This window comes from Apteryx mantelli, chromosome Z (genome assembly GCF_036417845.1).
Source record: "Apteryx mantelli isolate bAptMan1 chromosome Z, bAptMan1.hap1, whole genome shotgun sequence".
Classification (NCBI taxonomy): Eukaryota; Metazoa; Chordata; class Aves; order Apterygiformes; family Apterygidae; genus Apteryx; species Apteryx mantelli.
This window is the reverse complement of record NC_090020.1, coordinates 34,626,963-34,645,657: the sequence shown is the minus strand read 5'-3', so window position 1 is coordinate 34,645,657 and position 18,695 is coordinate 34,626,963. Positions and strand designations below refer to the sequence as shown.

General features: G+C 33.8%; 1 protein-coding gene across 1 annotated transcript in view; it reads left to right on the top strand.

Annotated features, from left to right (window-relative positions):
• The window catches only part of CNTNAP4 (contactin associated protein family member 4), a 238,622-nt gene that overhangs the window by 39,939 nt on the left and 179,988 nt on the right, over positions 1-18,695 (top strand). Inside the window, exon 2 of the mRNA XM_067315163.1 lies at positions 4,090-4,200. Within this exon, the coding sequence (XP_067171264.1) occupies positions 4,090-4,200 (111 nt within the window). The remainder of the gene's footprint in view (positions 1-4,089; positions 4,201-18,695) is intronic.

Below are 18,695 nucleotides of genomic sequence, written 5' to 3'. Positions count from 1 at the left end.
GGGATGCTGTTGGTCATCTTTGCATGAGGATGCATTGCTGGCCCATGGTCAACTTGTCCATCAGGACTCCTATATCCTTCTCTGCAAAGCTACTTTCCAGTCAGTTTGGCACCAGCCTGTCCTGGTGCATACGGTTATTCCTCTCCAGGTGCAGGGCTTTGCACTTCCCATTGTTGAACCTCATGAGGTTCCTCTCTGCACATTTCTCTGGCCTCCTCAAGGTCCTTCTGTATGTCAGCACAACCATCTGGTGTATCAGCTGTTCCTCCCTGTTTTGTATTGTCTGCAAACTTGCTGAGGGTGCACTTGGTCCCCAGGTCACTAATGAAGAGTGTGAAGAGTATTGGTCCCAGTACTGACCCTTGGGATACACCACTAGTGACTGGCCTTCAGCTGGACTTTGTGCCACTGATCACAACCCTCTGAGCCTGGCACTTCAGAGAGTTTTCAGTCCACTTCACTGACCACTTACCTACCCCGTAGTTTGTCGGCTTAATAAGTTTGATTAAATCAGCACTGAAATTATGGTATACTGAAGGATATGGTTTAGATGACTAGAATAACTTTTTGTTTGGTGATGAAACAAATAACATTTATTTGTTTATATATTCCCCTCCTGTATTTGCACATTCTTGCTTTGTTTTTTACCAGTTGTACTTCAGCTTTTCTCCTCTTATTCCCAGAATAATTCCCATCTATCCTACTGAATTCTACTCATTTTCAGACATGTTGTTTTTTAAATAACAACTGTTACAACTCACATCAAAGTACAGCACTGGCCGATCCCAGCAGCGTCTATTTCACAACTATTCTCCTCTCGGGATAGTGACTGTAAATCAGTCCACAGGCCTGAACTGGAGTTTGCTTGCAAAACAGTTTTGCATAAAACTCTGATATGTTTACATTTTCAGTATCCTTGGCTGTTGTTTATTGCTTAAAAATAAGATCTATCACAAAAAATTAATGTGAGATCATGCATTGCTTTTAAATAAAATTTTGTTTTGAAACTCATGTGAGAATAGGCAATTTACGTGTTCACTGAGCCTGGAAAGCTATGTGAAACATCTCTGGAAAGCACTGGATGACCTTTGGCAGCCAGATCTATTATGTCGTACGGATAAAGGATGTCCAAGAGAACTGACCAGTAGTGTATGGGTACAACAGTGAATTCAAACAGTGTTTCATCATGTAGTATTTCTTTCAGTGTAGTGAAACAACGTAGAATTGTCATTATGTACAGATTAGGTTTTCATTTGCTTTTATTAAATTCAAGAAACAAGTCAGTACTGACCATCTGGTTCCTGCCAACTTCTGCAAAGTGTTTTGTATTTAATTTTGGAATTCTTACTAAATTTTGAGATAAATTGAACATCATATCCTGGAGCAAGAATGTGTTTTAGGAATGATAAGCAATACAGAATAAGTTGGTATCAGATTACTTTCCTGAAATAAAGCACAGCAGCTGGTGTAAAATAAATGTTTAAGTATCCAAAGGGTAAATCTGTCTGTGATACATGGCTCACTTCTCTTGAATCAATATTTGGTAAAACAAAAAAAAAATTGCCTTGCACTGTTGGTTTTTGGCTAGTATGTTGTATATATTCAACAGTTTATATGTGCTTCTAACACAAATTGAGCTTGATATAGATTACTATGCAATCAATAATATGTAGGTGCTTAATGAGTTAGTCTGGCGATATCTCAAAGCAATGTATGAGTGTCACAGTAATATGAGTATTAGAGCTTCCAGGCAGAATAATACAATACTGTTGAATACTTCCTAATGTCTACATATGAAGGAAAAAAGGTGGGAAGTGTAGTCAGCAGACAAACAATAAAGAGAGAGTTGACTCATCCATCCAGTGATTTTTTTTTTTTTAATAAACCCTTCCCTTCTGAATTAAAAAGCTGTTTCTAAGGCATGAGGACTTAGACTGAGCCAAGAGAGTTGTAAAAATAGTGTGTTCAACTGTTGTGTATCTGCTAGTGCATATATGTACTGATCACATGTTGTTATTCTCAGTGATCCATTTCATAGTAAGTCACTTCACTAAAACAAACAACCTGAAAATGTGAAGCATGTGAAAGATTATGTACACAGATATTGGGGAAAATACCTTTCTATTGTCTCTCACTTTTCATTCTGGTATTCAGACTTACAATGTAGGTTTTGACAGTAGAATAAAGATCAGTGCCCCCTGAAGTGCTCCCTTGCATCACCAGTGTGAGTAGCTCTCTGATGGAAACAAGAAACAGCAGCTACATAGTCTTTTCTTTCTGGGGCATTTTATGAATAAAAAGTTATCTTTTTTTTCAGTGCTGTAAAGAAACCTTTCACTAATAAGATCCCTTTCTAAGGTCTACCAGTGTAACACATTTGAGATGAAATCTTATTTTCCTTAATTATTTTTCCTTCTTTCATGCTTACTTGTTGGACTAAAATTTGTCCCAAGCAGCACAGTTCTTTCACCTTTCCTTCACAGTTTGTTTCATAAATACAGTCTGTGGATAGTAACATAAAAAATGAGCTTGTGGTCAGACAGTAAAAAGTAGTTATATAATTTTGCAGTCTGTATTATAGAAGGCTAGTGCAGGAAATAAATTTATAGAAGTAAATAATTAATGCATTTGTTCCTTTCACATGAATGAAAGACTCTGAATTTGGTAGAAGTGTGGTATATGTGAGAATATCAGGACTGAGAAATGTGGCCACTTGTTTAGTAGTGACTAGATGTTCTACTGGGAACTTTATTTTTCCTTCATAGTAAATGTAGACCTGTAGGATCATGTGTATCTATGATTTGAGAGAACTCCTAACTGTGGCAGTCATAGTCAGCATCAGATTTTCTTTTTAGGAAGTGTATTGCTTGAATAACCCACTTAAAAAATTTTTTTTGAAGATGAAGAAAAAGCCCTTGAGACATTTATATAGTGCATATAAATGGATTGCTGCTAATTAGACATATCCATATTTATTCAGCAGAAACATTTAATTATCCCTGAGTCAGGAAAAGGTTTTTTATTAATTAATATTCATTATTTCTGTAGTAGAGATTTGGTAGATGAACAGAAGGGTTAGAAGACAGACTCATCTGTGAGTTTTCACTTATCAGTTGCATTCAGAGAACATGCTTGTCCCAAAAAAAGACCATTTCATAAAGACTAATAGCTTACATAATTTCCCCTCTTTTTCTCAACAACAGATGCCAGCATAGTACAGCCATCAAAAGACTTGCTTACACTTATCCTGGTGTTTTTAAGTTAGTCTTCTTTCAGCTAAAACTAGAAGAGATATTGATTCTCAATTTATATTTTGCAAATTTAAATGGAGAATGAACACATGCCCTGTATAGTAATTGAGCTGGAGAGGCATTTAACATCCCAAGTATTGATTAGCATTTGCTTGCTTGCTTGTGCACCATTGATTGTGAACTGCAGTTAAGTCCTCTTTTTCTGAAACACTCAGGTTTCATTCTGTTGGGTGTCAGGACTTGCATGTTAATAACTGCAATTTTATGCTACTTCTATATCAAAAACACATAATGCTGACAAAGCAAAAAAAAAATCCATTTTGTCATTCTTGCAATTCTTAAAATGGACGAGAGGATTTTTGTTTTGGTTTGGTTTTGGAAGAAGTAGCTGAATTTAATGTGATTGCAATTCTGATGTTAGGAAAACAAAGAGCATGTACTGCAGTTGTGGTTTCATGCTATTCAACTTAAGGCAGGATTGGAAGGTGTCAGTTCCTATCCATGGAAATGGTGCTGACCAAGCTGTGCACCATTTATCAGTACAGGCTCAGAAGTCAGGTTGTAATAGGCAAGGACAACGAGTTGAAGAACTTGGTAAATTATAGTAGCAAGATTATAGTAAATTATAGTAGCCTGGTAGTCTCATGAAATATTGATAAAAGAAGTGCTACCTCAGTACTGATGGGCTTACATGTAATACAGCAATGGGAAAAATTTTGAGACATGCTCTTCTCAGATACAGGGTTAATTCAGAGATTTTTCTAGTGTTCTCTTTGGTTGCAGTTCCAGTAACTTGTGTTCATTGTATTAACCTGAACGTGATATTTTTCACTGGCAGATAATTGTGATGATCAGCTGGTGTCTGCTTTGCCTCAGTCATCGTTCAGCAGTTCATCACAGCTGTCTAGCAGTCACAGCCCTGGATTTGCAAGGCTTAATCGAAGAGATGGTGAGTGGATTTTATTGGTTGATTGATGCTAAATTTTCTCAAATTTTCTGAAGCATTTTCTAACCTGCACAGAATCTTGAAATGATGCGTAGTGAGCATCTTCTGGGTTATTGGGGCTGAGGAGAGTTACATTTGTTGTTTTAAGGAGAATGGGAAGGTAAAAAAATTCATCTCAAAGAATTCACTTTGCCACATACACTAGTAAAATTATATGCCCAAACTCCTGTGAAGGTTTTATGAATTTTAGTGCAATGGATGCATCCTGATTGAAACTGAAATCTTCATGTGATTTTGCAGCATAAAATGTAGACAGCTTTTGACATATATCTGTAGCTATTCCAAAAAAAATCCTCTTAAATTAATTTTATTTGTTAGAAGGTCAAAAACACACAAGTAATCTCTTTTCTCATAAAGGACAAATAGAGGAAGTGCAAGTGCATGAGTTTCAGTGTGTATCATTCTGTAAGAAAATAGGGGTAAATGCAGATTCCAGATTGAAAGACAGGACCAGATACTCAGGAAATGTTTTTGATAAACTGTTTTTTCTTTTTCCTGGAAACTCAAAATCTTGATTGTTTTAGTTTTGTTTTTTTTTCACTGAGCCTATTCTTTTATTATGCTTATTCACTGAGATTGTGACAAACTAGTACAAACTGGCATAGGGTTCAATTTTTGGTAAAGGAAAGGAAAGTTGTCTAGTAAGTCATTATTTGTATTAAACACCTGTATTTGACTACTAATGGCTCTGGATCACTTCTAATTTTCATTGATATATTTATTAAGCATGAATTTTCAGCCACTTTGGTCAGTACACTTTATGGGATGCTTTCTTATTTTGTTAAATTTTATTAAAATTTTTTAGCATTGTTATTTGCAACTTTCCTGACTTGTGAATGAAAGGCTTAAATACTTCAGCATTTCTCACAGAAGGTCTGGAGATTACTCACTTCAGCTGAAGTTTAATGATAACTGGTATTTTATATTTCGTCAAGAAGTCCATTTGTATGAGAAATAATGAATTTCCTTTAATTACTGTAAACATATTTTCTGTTTCTAATGACAAAAGTCTATTATACTTTCTGTGTGAAGGACATCTATTCTGAAGCTTTTTGACAGTATCTGTTAGATGATATAAAATCTGTCAAAAAATGAATTTAAACCACCAAAAAACATGTCACATTAGACTTTGTGCTGTCTTGGTGGCATATTTGTAATACATAATTATATTCAAAAGTCATGTTAGAAAAATAAATGTAAGTACATAGAACATTAAAAAGATTAAAACTGACTTTGAAACACTGAGAAATTTCAGTCGTCAGCCTCATTAGGCAAGTACCTAGGAGCTAAGTCGTTCCTGTCAATAACACAGTAAAAGCAATTTTTCTTTTCTTTTTCTTTCTTTTTTTTTTTTTTGCATACCAGCAAGGTTCTTGATCTTAACATCAAAGTGCTAATGCTAAGGAAGAACAAATATCTTTAGGAAGGATTTCAAGCAGTATTATATTAAAATGTTGTGACATGGTACTATTGGTAAACAAAAGCCCACTTAAGTTTAGGTACCTAAAAATAATATTCCATTTTAAAGTTATGTCAAAAAAACTGAAGTCTTAGTTGAAATGAAATCAATCTGTGTATGCAAGACCATATGTTACTGTTTCAAATCATCTTTGTCTGGGTGTTTGTATATCGAGTCTGCTCCATAGCGTAGACTAAGTTCAAGGAAAACATAAAGCTCATCTTCCCACCCATTGGTACGCTGGTGCTGTGAGCAAGCAACAAGTGGGATTGCTATACAAGCTGGTGGAAGAATGATCTGCTGTGGGCACTGACTTCTGTCTCATGATTATCCATGAGGAAACGGAAGAAACTGGTTCAAAGGTGCAGTTTTGGGAGACTTGCTGAAGTATTGTGTCTTAGGTCATAATCTAGTCTTAATAATACAGCATTAATACAGAGCTTGAGAATTGTACTAGTTATTTAGAGCTATTCAAACACATCTGATCCCCTCATATATTTAACTATTATATTTTATAACAATGTACATATTTGATAAGTATTTGAATTAAATCGTGACAATACTTTGCACTGCTGAAAACATTTGCATTCTTGCACTGCTGTGATTTTCTGGAACTCCTGCTACATGCTAGTAGGAACTCTATACTGAAGAAGGAATATCTGAAATTATTTCATTATGCCAATGTATAAATTACAAATTTAATAAGTGTGAACTTCCGTTTTGAATAAAGTTGTGATATTACACAAAATTATTGTATTTCAAGAGGACTTAGAATCTTACCTAGCATCTCAGTTCTAATAAAATGTAATATTTGTCTTGCCAAAATGAACATTTAAATGTTGTTTTCACTGGGCTCTTTTCATGTACTGTGAAATTGCCTGTACCATATTAGAATGCATTTTTTAGAATTATGTTTTTCTTCACATTTCTCTCTAATGTGTTCACACATTAGAAATGATCATAGCTTTACCTCTGGCATCTTTCCATCTCATGTAGATACAAAGCAGTAGGTTGTCTAATTAGAAGATTGCTAGCTCTCTGCTTTCTCATTCTGTATATCTCAGGGTCACAGTACCTGGCAGGATACAGATTTGAATGTCATATTTATTTAGTGTGCTCATTTTGTTGGTTTAATAGTTTATGACCAGACCATTTCATTAGGTACCTTCTGGTTCAGTTAGACATAATTCTGTAGATTTAGGTACATAGGGGTGAAGTAAAAAATCTTTTCAGTCTTCAGTAAATTAGTCTGAAATAAATTAGTCTTAACTTTTGGGGGTTTTTTTGGCTTGAGAGACTTACTACTTGATCTGGAACAGGGAATATCTTTTCTGTACTCTCTGATAATACAGTTTTTAAATCAGTATTTAATTATTTTCTGTGAATTTTCATGGAGAAATCTGACTATTTTTGTAGGCGAATATACATGAAAGTTTTATTCGTGTGGAACAAAGTAAAATGTTATGCATACATACACATTTATAAACAAATAGTCACAAGAAATGTTTGTTAAATATCTATAGACTGGAAAAAATAACTTATAGGAGAATATGAATTGGATTGATGAGCTGTCAGTGATCTCATAGAAACAATGACACATCATTAGAATTTCCAAAAAATGTTCATTGGTGACTTAATTGTAGATGAAGTTGTGTTTAATGCAAATCTCTACTTTGAAGAAAAACAAATAATTAATTCAGTTGAAGTTAGTGTTTGCTGGAGAGTGATTGTGACCTCCTAACATTAAATTTACACAAATAGAATATGGTCCTAGTGCAAGGATAGGTTCTTAAGCTACCAAAATTAGGGAAAATTGAGCACAATTATATACAAAAAATTTATACAGGAAAAAAATACAGTATTTTTAGAGAGATTAATTAAGAGTCAGATTGTCATCATTTATCAGTAAAAAAAATAAAATCAATTTGAATATAAACCTACACTGTTCCAACTGGCAAATAAAGGGCAGAAATTAACAGGAAATTTGACAAGAAAGGAATATGGGATATTGTATTGGCGAAAGGAATAGATCTCTAGCCATATACCTTTGACTAAATATAGAAGATTAATAGGAGAAGTTAAATGCCAAGGGAATGGGAAGAGAGAACTATAGATTTCAGTAAGAGAACTGTAGTGTGGAGTTTAAATGAAGACCATAAAATGTGATAGCCTAGACTTTACTAGACAGAGTGGTAAACTAGCTAACTATAATGCTGAAAGAACAGAAGTACTTGATAAATATTTCCACTCTCTGTTTACAAAGGAAGAGGATGATGTGCTGGAACTACATGAGGATAGCAAAGGCTTTTTTCGGTTGTTAGTAACCAAGGAGAGTGATAACATCTAGGAATAACTTGTTAAATACTTGGCATATTTTAATTAATATTGGTGCAACAATTTCCTGAAGCTTTGCAAATATGAAAATTTCAGTTTCAATTCAAGCAATTCAGACAATGAAATAGACCTGCTCTGTAACTGCTAAAATAGTTACTCTGGCATCAGTCCTGCTCAGAAAATAACTAATGCTAGTCAAACATATTTTTTAAAGGAAAAGTAGATCTAAAAAAAACAGCTTTGATTTTGTTATTTGAGGTGGTAATAACTTTGGTTAGTAAAGGAAATGCAGGGATTTAATATATGTGGACTTTTATAGACTTTTTACTTAATGTTGTATGACTGTCTAATTTTTAAAAACAGGACAACATCAATACAATCCAAATTAAATTGATTAAGATGTAGCTAGCTGACAGATCTAAAGAGGTATTTATCATCACTATATAAAGATGTTGCCACAGAAATTCTGAGAAAACTGTAGGCCCAACTATTCAATATTTCTGTTGATTATGTGCAAGTAAATACAAATCTGTTATGACAAAATATGTAGATGACATGAAGATCGGTGAAACCGTAAATAATACTGGCATGGCAATTATGCAGAGTGATCCAGATAAGGCAAACAATTGACCTATTGAAATAAACATTTTAAAAGAGTCTAAAATAAATGTTTAGAGGTCACACATATCACATAGGAACTCTGTCCTTCAAAGAACTGACTCTGAACTGGATCTGGTAGCTGAGCTGAACTAGTAATTTAGCTTTTTTTCTTAAACCTGTGCTCTAGCAAGAAAAGCTAAAGAAAATTCTGTATATAGAAACAGAAGAAAGGAGTTTTTACTCTCTACATAGCCATTAAGTTGCCACTGAATTGTGTTGTAAAATTCTGGATCTTTAAAAGGTTGTTAAAAAAACAGAAAGAGAAATAGAAATCTTTCTTTTTTTGGACAGGAGAAAATGCTTTCCAGTGAGAGACTTAAGGAGCTCAACATTAAGAAAATAGGTGACTTGACTATAATGTACTTCTAAAAATACAGGTTTTCATAGTCTTTTAATGAAAAAGCCAGTGGCTGTACACCAACAACACGCAAATTCACATTGTGAACAAGAAATCATGTTTTAATGCTGAAAGCTATTAACCATTAGAACAAATGTGATAGATACTCTTACCTTCAGAAACAACCTTGATACTTTTATGGAATATATGTTTAAAAAAGCTGAAGTTCTCCACAGAGTAGTATAGAAGAGTCTAAACTCTTTTGGGTTTAATACTCTACGAATCTCAATTAAAATTATTGTGCTCAAGTAGTAGAAGAAGCACTTAAACCCTATAAGTATTATCAGTATCATCATTTAACTTTTGACTGCAGAAATTGTTTATCTTAAAATATTTTTAAATGCCACCCTTGCAAGAAATTGCTTATTGAAATCTATACAAACCTGAGTGCTGAAGCTATTATAATGCTTCCTTGGACAATTATAACCAGTAAACATTCAGTGTGAGATTTGGCAGACCCAAGATGACTAAGCATACAGCTGTTAACTTTAAATTTTATACTTGCCTCGTTCTGGATTGGATACATTGGGACTCCTGCCCCCTACCCGTTTTATTTCCACACTGTTCCAAATATGTGTATCTATGAAAAGAGGAGAAGCACCTCTGTCTTGATAACGTTGCTCAGTTTCACGCCTGTCTCAGCCTACTCTTGACTGAGATACACAAACTAGGCCATTTTTCTATGCCAATCCCTACACTGTGAATAGTCAGCAAAATGGCCAGCACTTAAGAGCATGCAGTGAACTAGATCCAGTGATAGGAGCCATGAGTGCAGCATCGAACTTGGGCCATGAGGGATGTGCCTCTGTCCCCTTAGTTTGCCAATAATTTCCATGAGGTGTATTGAGCTGAAGTTTGGCATTGCAGATGGTTTATACACAGCTTCAAGGAAATTTGCTCCTTCTGCAAATGTAGAAGGTTTCTTGAACTAATTTCTTCCAGCCATGATCTGTAGAAGAACCCTCTGCCAAACACGGAGAAGGTTGTGTTGCTGTTAAGGTCAGGGCATTTCTGCTTTTGACTGCAGTGGGATCAGTCATTCATGCTGGTGGTGGGTCCTCCCATCCACCATTCCAATCCCACCGGACAAAGACTTATTTATGGGGTTGAGAACCATTACACCCAAGAATGTGGGCCTTTATTTGAATTAATGAACTTTTGCAATTGTACAGGTACAAAATCCAGAAGACAGTTGTTCTGTAAGCATACACATACCCATGGAAAAGCCTTCACATTTTGGCAGCTAAATGAGCTGGACAGAGATTTGGCTGTGATTTCCATGCCCCATATTCACACACAATTACTTGATTAGAATGTGACAGAAGAAAATTGAATATAGAAGCTGTTAAGTAGCCAAAAAATCTGGCTTATGGCTTTCTATTTCCCTAAAGTAGGAAGAAACCCATGTATTTTAATTATACTGTCAACTTACATTGCCAGACATTCAGAAGTGGTCTGGAAATTTGAATGTGTTAACAGGTACTGGATGTGTTTCTTCTCTAGTGTGTATATGGAGTTTTTTTCTCTTTTCATTAATGTTCATCCCACCCATCATTTTCACTGAAAATCTAAGTCACCTTGTAGCACTTTCTTAATGGAAAGAGCATTTAAAGGATAGTTCATTCAATATGGTACTGTAAACTACCCAATCTAACCCTTTTTTGTATCAAATATTGTAGCTTAGACAATTTTCAGAGCTTGCACTAAATAGGTTAAAATGGAAAAATGAAATCTACTCATCAGTAATTAAAAATAGGGAAAAAAGAATATTTCTCAGGGAATAAGAAGAAAGGCCTATTTTCAGCAGGGTTTTTTTTTTAATTAATAAATAGTTTAACCTGTATAATCTAATACCAAAAATTTTTTAAAAAAAGCAGACAAATTTAAAAACCTACTAGCAGCTAGGTTTGTTAGTCACCAAAAGATAATTAAAAAGACCTCACTCCCTTATTAGTATGCAAATAAAATTCATTAAGACTGATATTTTGGTTTAGTACAAGCAATAAGAAAATGAAGCTAGAATGAAAATTATCCAATCTGATGGTAATCATTGTGCTTTTTTATAAATTAACAGCAAATCTAAGTTGGTCCAGCTAACATCAGGGCTTAGATTTTTATGAGTTACCTAACTTGAATAGGTGTATATGGAAACAGGCAAGAGTGGCAATCTGAAAATTTTATTTTTAAACTGAATACAATGATTGCTACAGTGGCTAATGTATAAAAGAAAGGCCAGATGGTGCATACTGATGTATTGACAGGGAAAGTCTTGGACCATTTAGTTTTTGAGGCAGAAATCATGATTTTTTTTCTCTAACTTTGGCATGGTCAGGTCCATCAGTGAGAACATTGCCATCAATTTATTAAAATACTAGTTATTGGTTTTAATATCATAGTATATCTTCAATTTTGATATAGAGAATGTTTTAACAACTTAAATATAACATGAAAAGCTGTGCATAAAATTGTAGGTGCACATCAAGAGTTTTAAAAAATGAAGTTCACACCAACTTCAGTGAAGACAGGATTTGACTAACAGGATTTCATTAATGTCTGTGGTTAAATTTATGCTGTTTCATTGTATTATGCTTCTGATATTGCAAAAGGTGTATGGGAGAAAAAAAGGAAGTAGTAGATTACTCATAAGTAGAGTGAGCAAATAGTATAAAATATTTATAAATATTTAAAATATTTACAGAGCAGTGTGTTTTCATGAACATTTATGAGGAGTTAGAAATAATCATACAGATATTTCCAGAAAGTGAATTCCAGCTTCATAGTCAAAATTCCTTCAAGCATAACAAAGATTTCAGCCAGCATTGACTATTTCATGTGTGAGAATATCAGTGGAATAGGAAGTTTAAATGACAATGAAAAGCACAGAAGAAGCAGGGAAATGGTAATAAGAGTATATTACTGGTGAATTGTTTGGGACTATTTTTCTAATTGAAATATAGCTATGGAGGGAATAGGAAGGTAAGAACGATTTTATGCATACAGCTAGAGTATTCAAATACTTCTAAGAATGTAGAACCTGCTGTGAACAAGATCAACTAAAAAAAACCTTTAAAAATTAAATTTTGTTACAACTCATTTATTCCATAACTTTAGTTATATTCTAATATAATAAAGATAGATTTTGATCTCTCCATGTTGATACTTTGGTGTTACGTATTTTTAAAGGATATATTTCTGAAATCTTAAAAAATGGTTATATTGCTACCCAAAATGTGAATTAATGTTGAATGTCTTTTAGAGAGTTATAACAGAGTTTGGCTCCCCAAGGCTGTTTTGCCAGAGTAAATAATTTAAGATCAGACCTCCTTTAATTTTCTGAGGGAGGGAAAAATAGATTGTAGGTGTTGGTGCATCTGATTTTCCTCATATATTTGGGGAAAAATTTTGTTGCTGATAAATCAAAAGCATAAAAAAGCATTCACCTAATGTTAGATGGGCCAAGATTAGAGATTAAATTAGAGACTAAATTAAAGAAGTAGGAAATTTTCCATCTGATGTAATCTCTAGTAACTTCAATTTGATTGTAAAATTAATTTCTCAAATTCCGATTTCTTAAGAATTCTTAAATCCTTCATTTCTAAAGGCAAGTGATAAAAATTTAAAATATTTTTCCTGCCACACCCACATGAAATGTTCATACTTTAAGAACCTAGAATGAAAGGTTAAGGGATCACTCGCTTGCCATCTTCTTTAAAATGTTTTTTTCTTACCTTTAATTAGTGCTTGATTTGCTGACATGCAAGATGTATTTTCCCTTATTGAGAGTTGTACTCATGCCACCATCCCATGGGGACAGTATGGTTCTGCTGTCAGGAGAAGTCAGAATTCCCAGGCAGTGTTTGTCTCAAAGGTCTACAAAATGGTAATATTATCACATATATTTCTGTGGCTAATTCCCACAGAAAGTCAGTGTCAGAGAGGTAGGTAATTCAGCTAAATGCTTTCATTATCTTTATGTTTTTATATAGACACCTCAAAGATGTAAAAATCCTATAGTAAGCCACTTTAGAAAATAGCATGAAAGAGCTCAGAGCAAGCTGGAAACTCCTGAAAAATGCATCTTTGGAAAATAACAGATTCCTCATGTTAAATTGACTAGTATTTAAAGTATGACTAACTTGTAGGTTACACTGACTTCACTCTGTGAAGTCTATTTCTTATAAAAGTGAATAAAAATAAAGTACCCTGAACTCTCCATTAATGGAATTGTGTTTATTAAATGTTAACTACAATAATAAAGACACTGCTTTAATATTAAATAAAATATTAAAGACAGCTAGATCAGATAACAGTGTTATGTATGCATAATATATACTTATCTCTTCGTTCACTTTTTAAACTTTCTGTCACAGCCTAGTCCTGCTCAGGAGATAAATAGGTGAGGAGAGGAGGTTTTCAGGTGAGACTGAGAATTAGTGAAATTGTATTAGTCAGCAATTTTGAACACATTTCATTGGTCTCTAGGCAAGCCAAGAGCAGCAGCCTCTGCCTTCTACTCAAATATCCTTTTTTTTTCCTTCCAAAGCTGAAATAATTTATATTCTAGATTAATCATTTTTGTTTAACTAAATTTTGTGTTTATACGCTGTTATAGATAGGAAGACTTAAGGAGAAAAATTAGTGTTAGATCATGAAAATTCTTTTAAAATAAAACCAAAAAAATGATGCCAGCTGAGATAAGAAGGCTAGAACAGGAAGTGCAAGATCTCTTGTATATTACAAATATTGTATTTACCTGTATGAGGCTACATTATATCCCCTACTCTATTTTCTTCATTATATCCCCTACTATATTTTCTTCATATTTTCAGTGAACAGTGGAATCTATCCTTGGTTCTTCAAACAGTTTTGTACCCTCAGAGTTGGTTGTCAGGGAGCTTGATTGATAGCCGGACAGATCGTAATAAATGATTCAGACATAGAGAGTAGATAGAGGATGTTACAATGGTTGCTGCTGTACAGAGCAGCATATACCTGCAAATTAATGGTCTTGTCCACACTGGGATTAATTCTGTTCATCACCACTGGCATAAATATCATGCAAGCATACCATGGTCCAGCTTCCACCAGAAGTGCTTGTAAGATAGCTATATGAACTGTGTTTTATGATTTTCTTTGTCTGCAATTGAGGTTGTTCCCATAACTCCTCCCAGGGACTGCAATCAGCATGAAAAAAGTCAAATAGCTCCATTAGCAGAATTAGTGATGTATAAACAGAAGTAATAATCTACTTTAAGGTTTTTTTTCAGCCAGTTAAATTAACATCATGGTAGATACTAAAGCAAAGTAGAATTGATTTGGACAGAATCAGTACAGCTCTTTATGAAGATCTTTTTCTACTTTTTTATATATAAACATATATGTATATATATATGTGTATGTGTGTGTGTGTGTGTGTGTATGTCTGTCTGTATATCTATCTATCTATATCTCTTCAGTTTTACTTTCAGGCACTTCACAATTAAACAATACTGTTTTAAAGACAGAATAAAGTTTTTTGCTGCATCCACCTGTGGTGGACAAACTTTGAAGATATTTATAAGACTCTGAAAACTTGTGGCCATTTTCAAGTTCTAGTCTTCTCTGACTACTATTTCATTTTTCTATTTCATTACATAATGTAAATAAGAATTCTGTTAAAAGTGTAGCAATCCAAAGTTCAACATTACGTCTTTTTAATTATTGAGGTCATTTAAGAATCATTAAATTGTAATAAATCTTAATATTCACATTCATATCATTTTTAGGATCCAAAACACAAGAGTTATATTCTGTAGTTATTTTCTACAGATAAATAGTTTATGAGTGTGTGAGTACTCCACAAAGCCTTTACCTGAGTGTTCTCTTTGTTGTTTCTCACCTTGGAACAAAGTATAAAAAAATTTTCATAAAATTTACATAAACCAATGGCAGGTCACTCATTTCATACAACTTAAGTAATTTTTACTGTCCTCCTTCAATTTGTACTATTAGGGATTCAGTGGAATTAAAAAACGTCATGTCATGATGTTGCTAAAATTTAATATTTTATTTAATATGCCTTGTGCTACTGTTGTTTGGAACAAAGGAAATGTTATCAATGTTATCAATATGCCACATTGGTACTTGGTACCAGTTAGTATCAAATCTAGACTTGGCCTTTGCCTCATGTATTGTACTTTATGGCTAATGAAACATGAAAAGAAATGTAAAAGTTCATCAGTAAATTAGTCTGCCCCGTCTTCAGTAGCTCAGGGTAAAAATCCCCTAGCTTTATACAGTACATGAATTTATTTAGACTGCCAGCACTACTGCTTCTTCTTCTTCTCAAGAATTATTCATATTACTGATTTTTCTTTTTTCTTTTTTTGTAGAAAGGCATTTCTTGCTTACAAAAAAAATGTTGTTCTTCATTTTATACGGTTGTTTGTTCTCCATATTAACCTGTTTTTCATTCTGCTTTAGTCAAGCAAATACAATTGTGGATGCAGCTCAACATGACTGTGTGTAGAAAGCAGATAAAGGCTGCGCTGTTTATATTTATGCACAGGTCCCAGTTCAGCCTTTATGTAAGTCTATTCTTTTAGTGTTCAAAATGTGTGAACATTACAGGAATGGAGTGATAGCCATTGCAAAAACTGTGTAAATACTTCGAAGTCAGAGATTGAGTGTTCATAGCAAATTTATCATCTCTTCTGGCTGTGTTTAGTTCCATACATAGTCCCTAATCCTTTAGCAGAGGATTATCCTGAAAGGAGGTTACTGCTGCTGGTACCAGCGATACCTGGGGAGATACAGGACTTTGCCTGAGGTTGCAGTCTGCCCGAAACATGAGTTGATTGCTAGATATCTCATTCCCAGACCAAAATGGGAAAGCATCCATGAGCTGCTCCCCAGCACCGTTTGCATGATGACATAAAGAAAGCATTGATGAAGGAGACTGATGTTCAATCTGGGAGATGAATGGCTGGTCACTGCTGAGATAGGTAGGTAGCAGATAATTTCTAACTTCAGTCATTTTCAATGCACAGTCAATCTAATGCAAAGGAACAGGGAAATTACGTTTTAGGATTCCTAGTAATTCTACATTGTTGCGAACAAATTTCGCAGAAATATTACAAAAAAGAAAATGTAAAGTAAATTGTTTTGGGACAGAACATAAGCACAGAAAAGTGTAACCCTAATTAATCCTGTTTGAGGAAATAGGTGTAAATGAAAATGCAAAATGAAAATCCAAATTATAGTAATTACTACTACAGTAACAAATCTGTCTCAGGAGAGGTTATATTTTAAATTCAAATCTATTTAGTCATTCTCAGTATAACATGATGATCCTGAAAGATTCAGTTAGAATCTTCAAGACTTCTTAGAGTTTGAAATCCAAATTGGAATTTTGAGCCTATTACCCAATAATTTAGGGGAAAATGAAAGAAATATCCACCAGAAATTAGAACTAACAGACTCTTTGGGAAAGATGAGAAGGACTTAGTCAAGCCAGTTTACCTCCTGGCCAAATAAGTGTTTTTACTACACAACTTAATCTTTGAAAAAGGACTCTGAAGACCGAAAAAAAATAGATTGTATTCAACAGTGGTCAAGAGTGCATGGATACTGTAATAAAAGATCTATCTTTATCCACTTCATTGACATGCCTTCTTTGTTAGATAAGTTAAAATGATCTCTGATTTTGAAATTTCTCAGATATAACAAAATACATGCAGTAATGAATACTCTACAAGTATTTTTTTTTTTTCATAACTAATAAAATTTTGAAGTAAGGCCAAATTTTAAGTACTGGTGGCATTGATCAGATTGAATTCTATTTCATCGTTGATTTAAAAATACCCAGAACTGAGATCTCCAGTGTTGGCAGCTACGAGGAGAGAGACACGAGTGGGAATTCCAGCACAGGCACAATCCACAGCCCCTTGATGTGAACGGATCTTGAAGCGTTATTCATTTCTGATGACAGTAGTTTAGTTTCAGTAATACTTGGAAATTCCATTGAAAATTCTGAAATTTAAAAGTGGGAATGTTAAAGAATAATTTTAATAATTTGAGAGAAATAAACAAGTGTATAAAATATACTTCACCAAATCTTCTTACTGTTACAGTTTACATTTTTATTTGTGTTTTGTGACTGATTAGTAAATATTGAGCTCATTATTTTTAGAGATAAAGCAGCTGAAGTCTGGCTTTGATATTAAATTCTTGGGCTATAGTGAGATGGATTTTTTTTTAGGGGAAATCCAATGGTTCTATTGATTTTAAAGTGTAAATTGTCAAAAACAGACTAGCAGGAGCTCACGGATAAATCAGTTTTCAGACAGTTCTTGACATTTCAACTTCTAACATTTTAAGTGTGGCTAAGCTGTCTTATGCCAAAATGTACCTGATTTCTATATATAGAATGAAGGGATGAAATGTGATCTCCACTCTTGCTGTGGTTGAGAGGGATGAGTAGTTTTGTATCTGGCAAGCACAATCCTTAGTTTGAGGTTATTGTATGCATATACTTCTGTATGATGTGTGCAGTTTAAGAGAAATTACAAAATCAGTTAAAATTTTGAATTAAAATCAAAATCAAAAAAGGTAGCAAATACAGATGCATCCTAGAGCTGGGCACTTAAAAATTTTAAAAGTTACTTAAATCAAACAAAAATCATGACTAACTGGGAATGGAAAAAGGACTAGAAAATACATCACTTATCACTGGAAATAATTATTTGTATTTTTTCATGTTTTGTTCCAGCTCTTCTTCCACAAGTGATGTTTCATAAGAGATTCAGTGGAGCACTTCCACTTCTTTCAATGTATCTTTGCAATATTTTACATCAAAAAGCTTCAAGACAGCTCAAAGACATGCGTTAGTTAATGAGCCATGAGAGTTTAAATAGACATTTTAGCCTTATTAATCATAATGCTTCTGGGCAATGTATGCAGTGTTGTTTTGTTTAATCCTTTGTTAAAATACTTATTTAGGTCTCAAGATCTTCAGTGTCTTCTCACAAATGACAAACTTATCTTATTAGCTGCAGAATATCCCTTTAATTTTTTTGCTAATAAATTTCAAATGCATTACAGTACTAGTAAGAGTACTGCATTCTCTTTTTACAGGGGCCAGTAGCTGGCAAAAAAGACAACTCTTCCTCTTAAGAAAACAGTTGTTGCTCAAAGAAACTGATACTAGAATAAATCTTCCATTTCCTTAAACCCTGATGCCCATTCAGTAAGACTTCCAGTTTTTCAAATTACAGCTATTGTTGGAGAACTATTTTGAATTACTAAAATCTTAGTGTTTTGACTCAGGTTTACAAAGTGTAGCAAATCTACAGCCATATACATATAAGCATTTCCATTTTGCTAAGTTGCAAATATTCAGCAGAAAGATCAGCAAAAGAACTTCTAGGATTAGTTATGTGCACCTCACACATAATCTAAAATACAAAATACCAGAACAGATTTTGGGTTAATGTTTTTGATTTTTAATGATGAATCAAGCTTCTTGTATTTTAAAGTGATAATTCAAGAGTTATGTTTTCTGCTTTCTGAACTTACCGTCTAGCACAGTAGCAATATTTATATATAAGG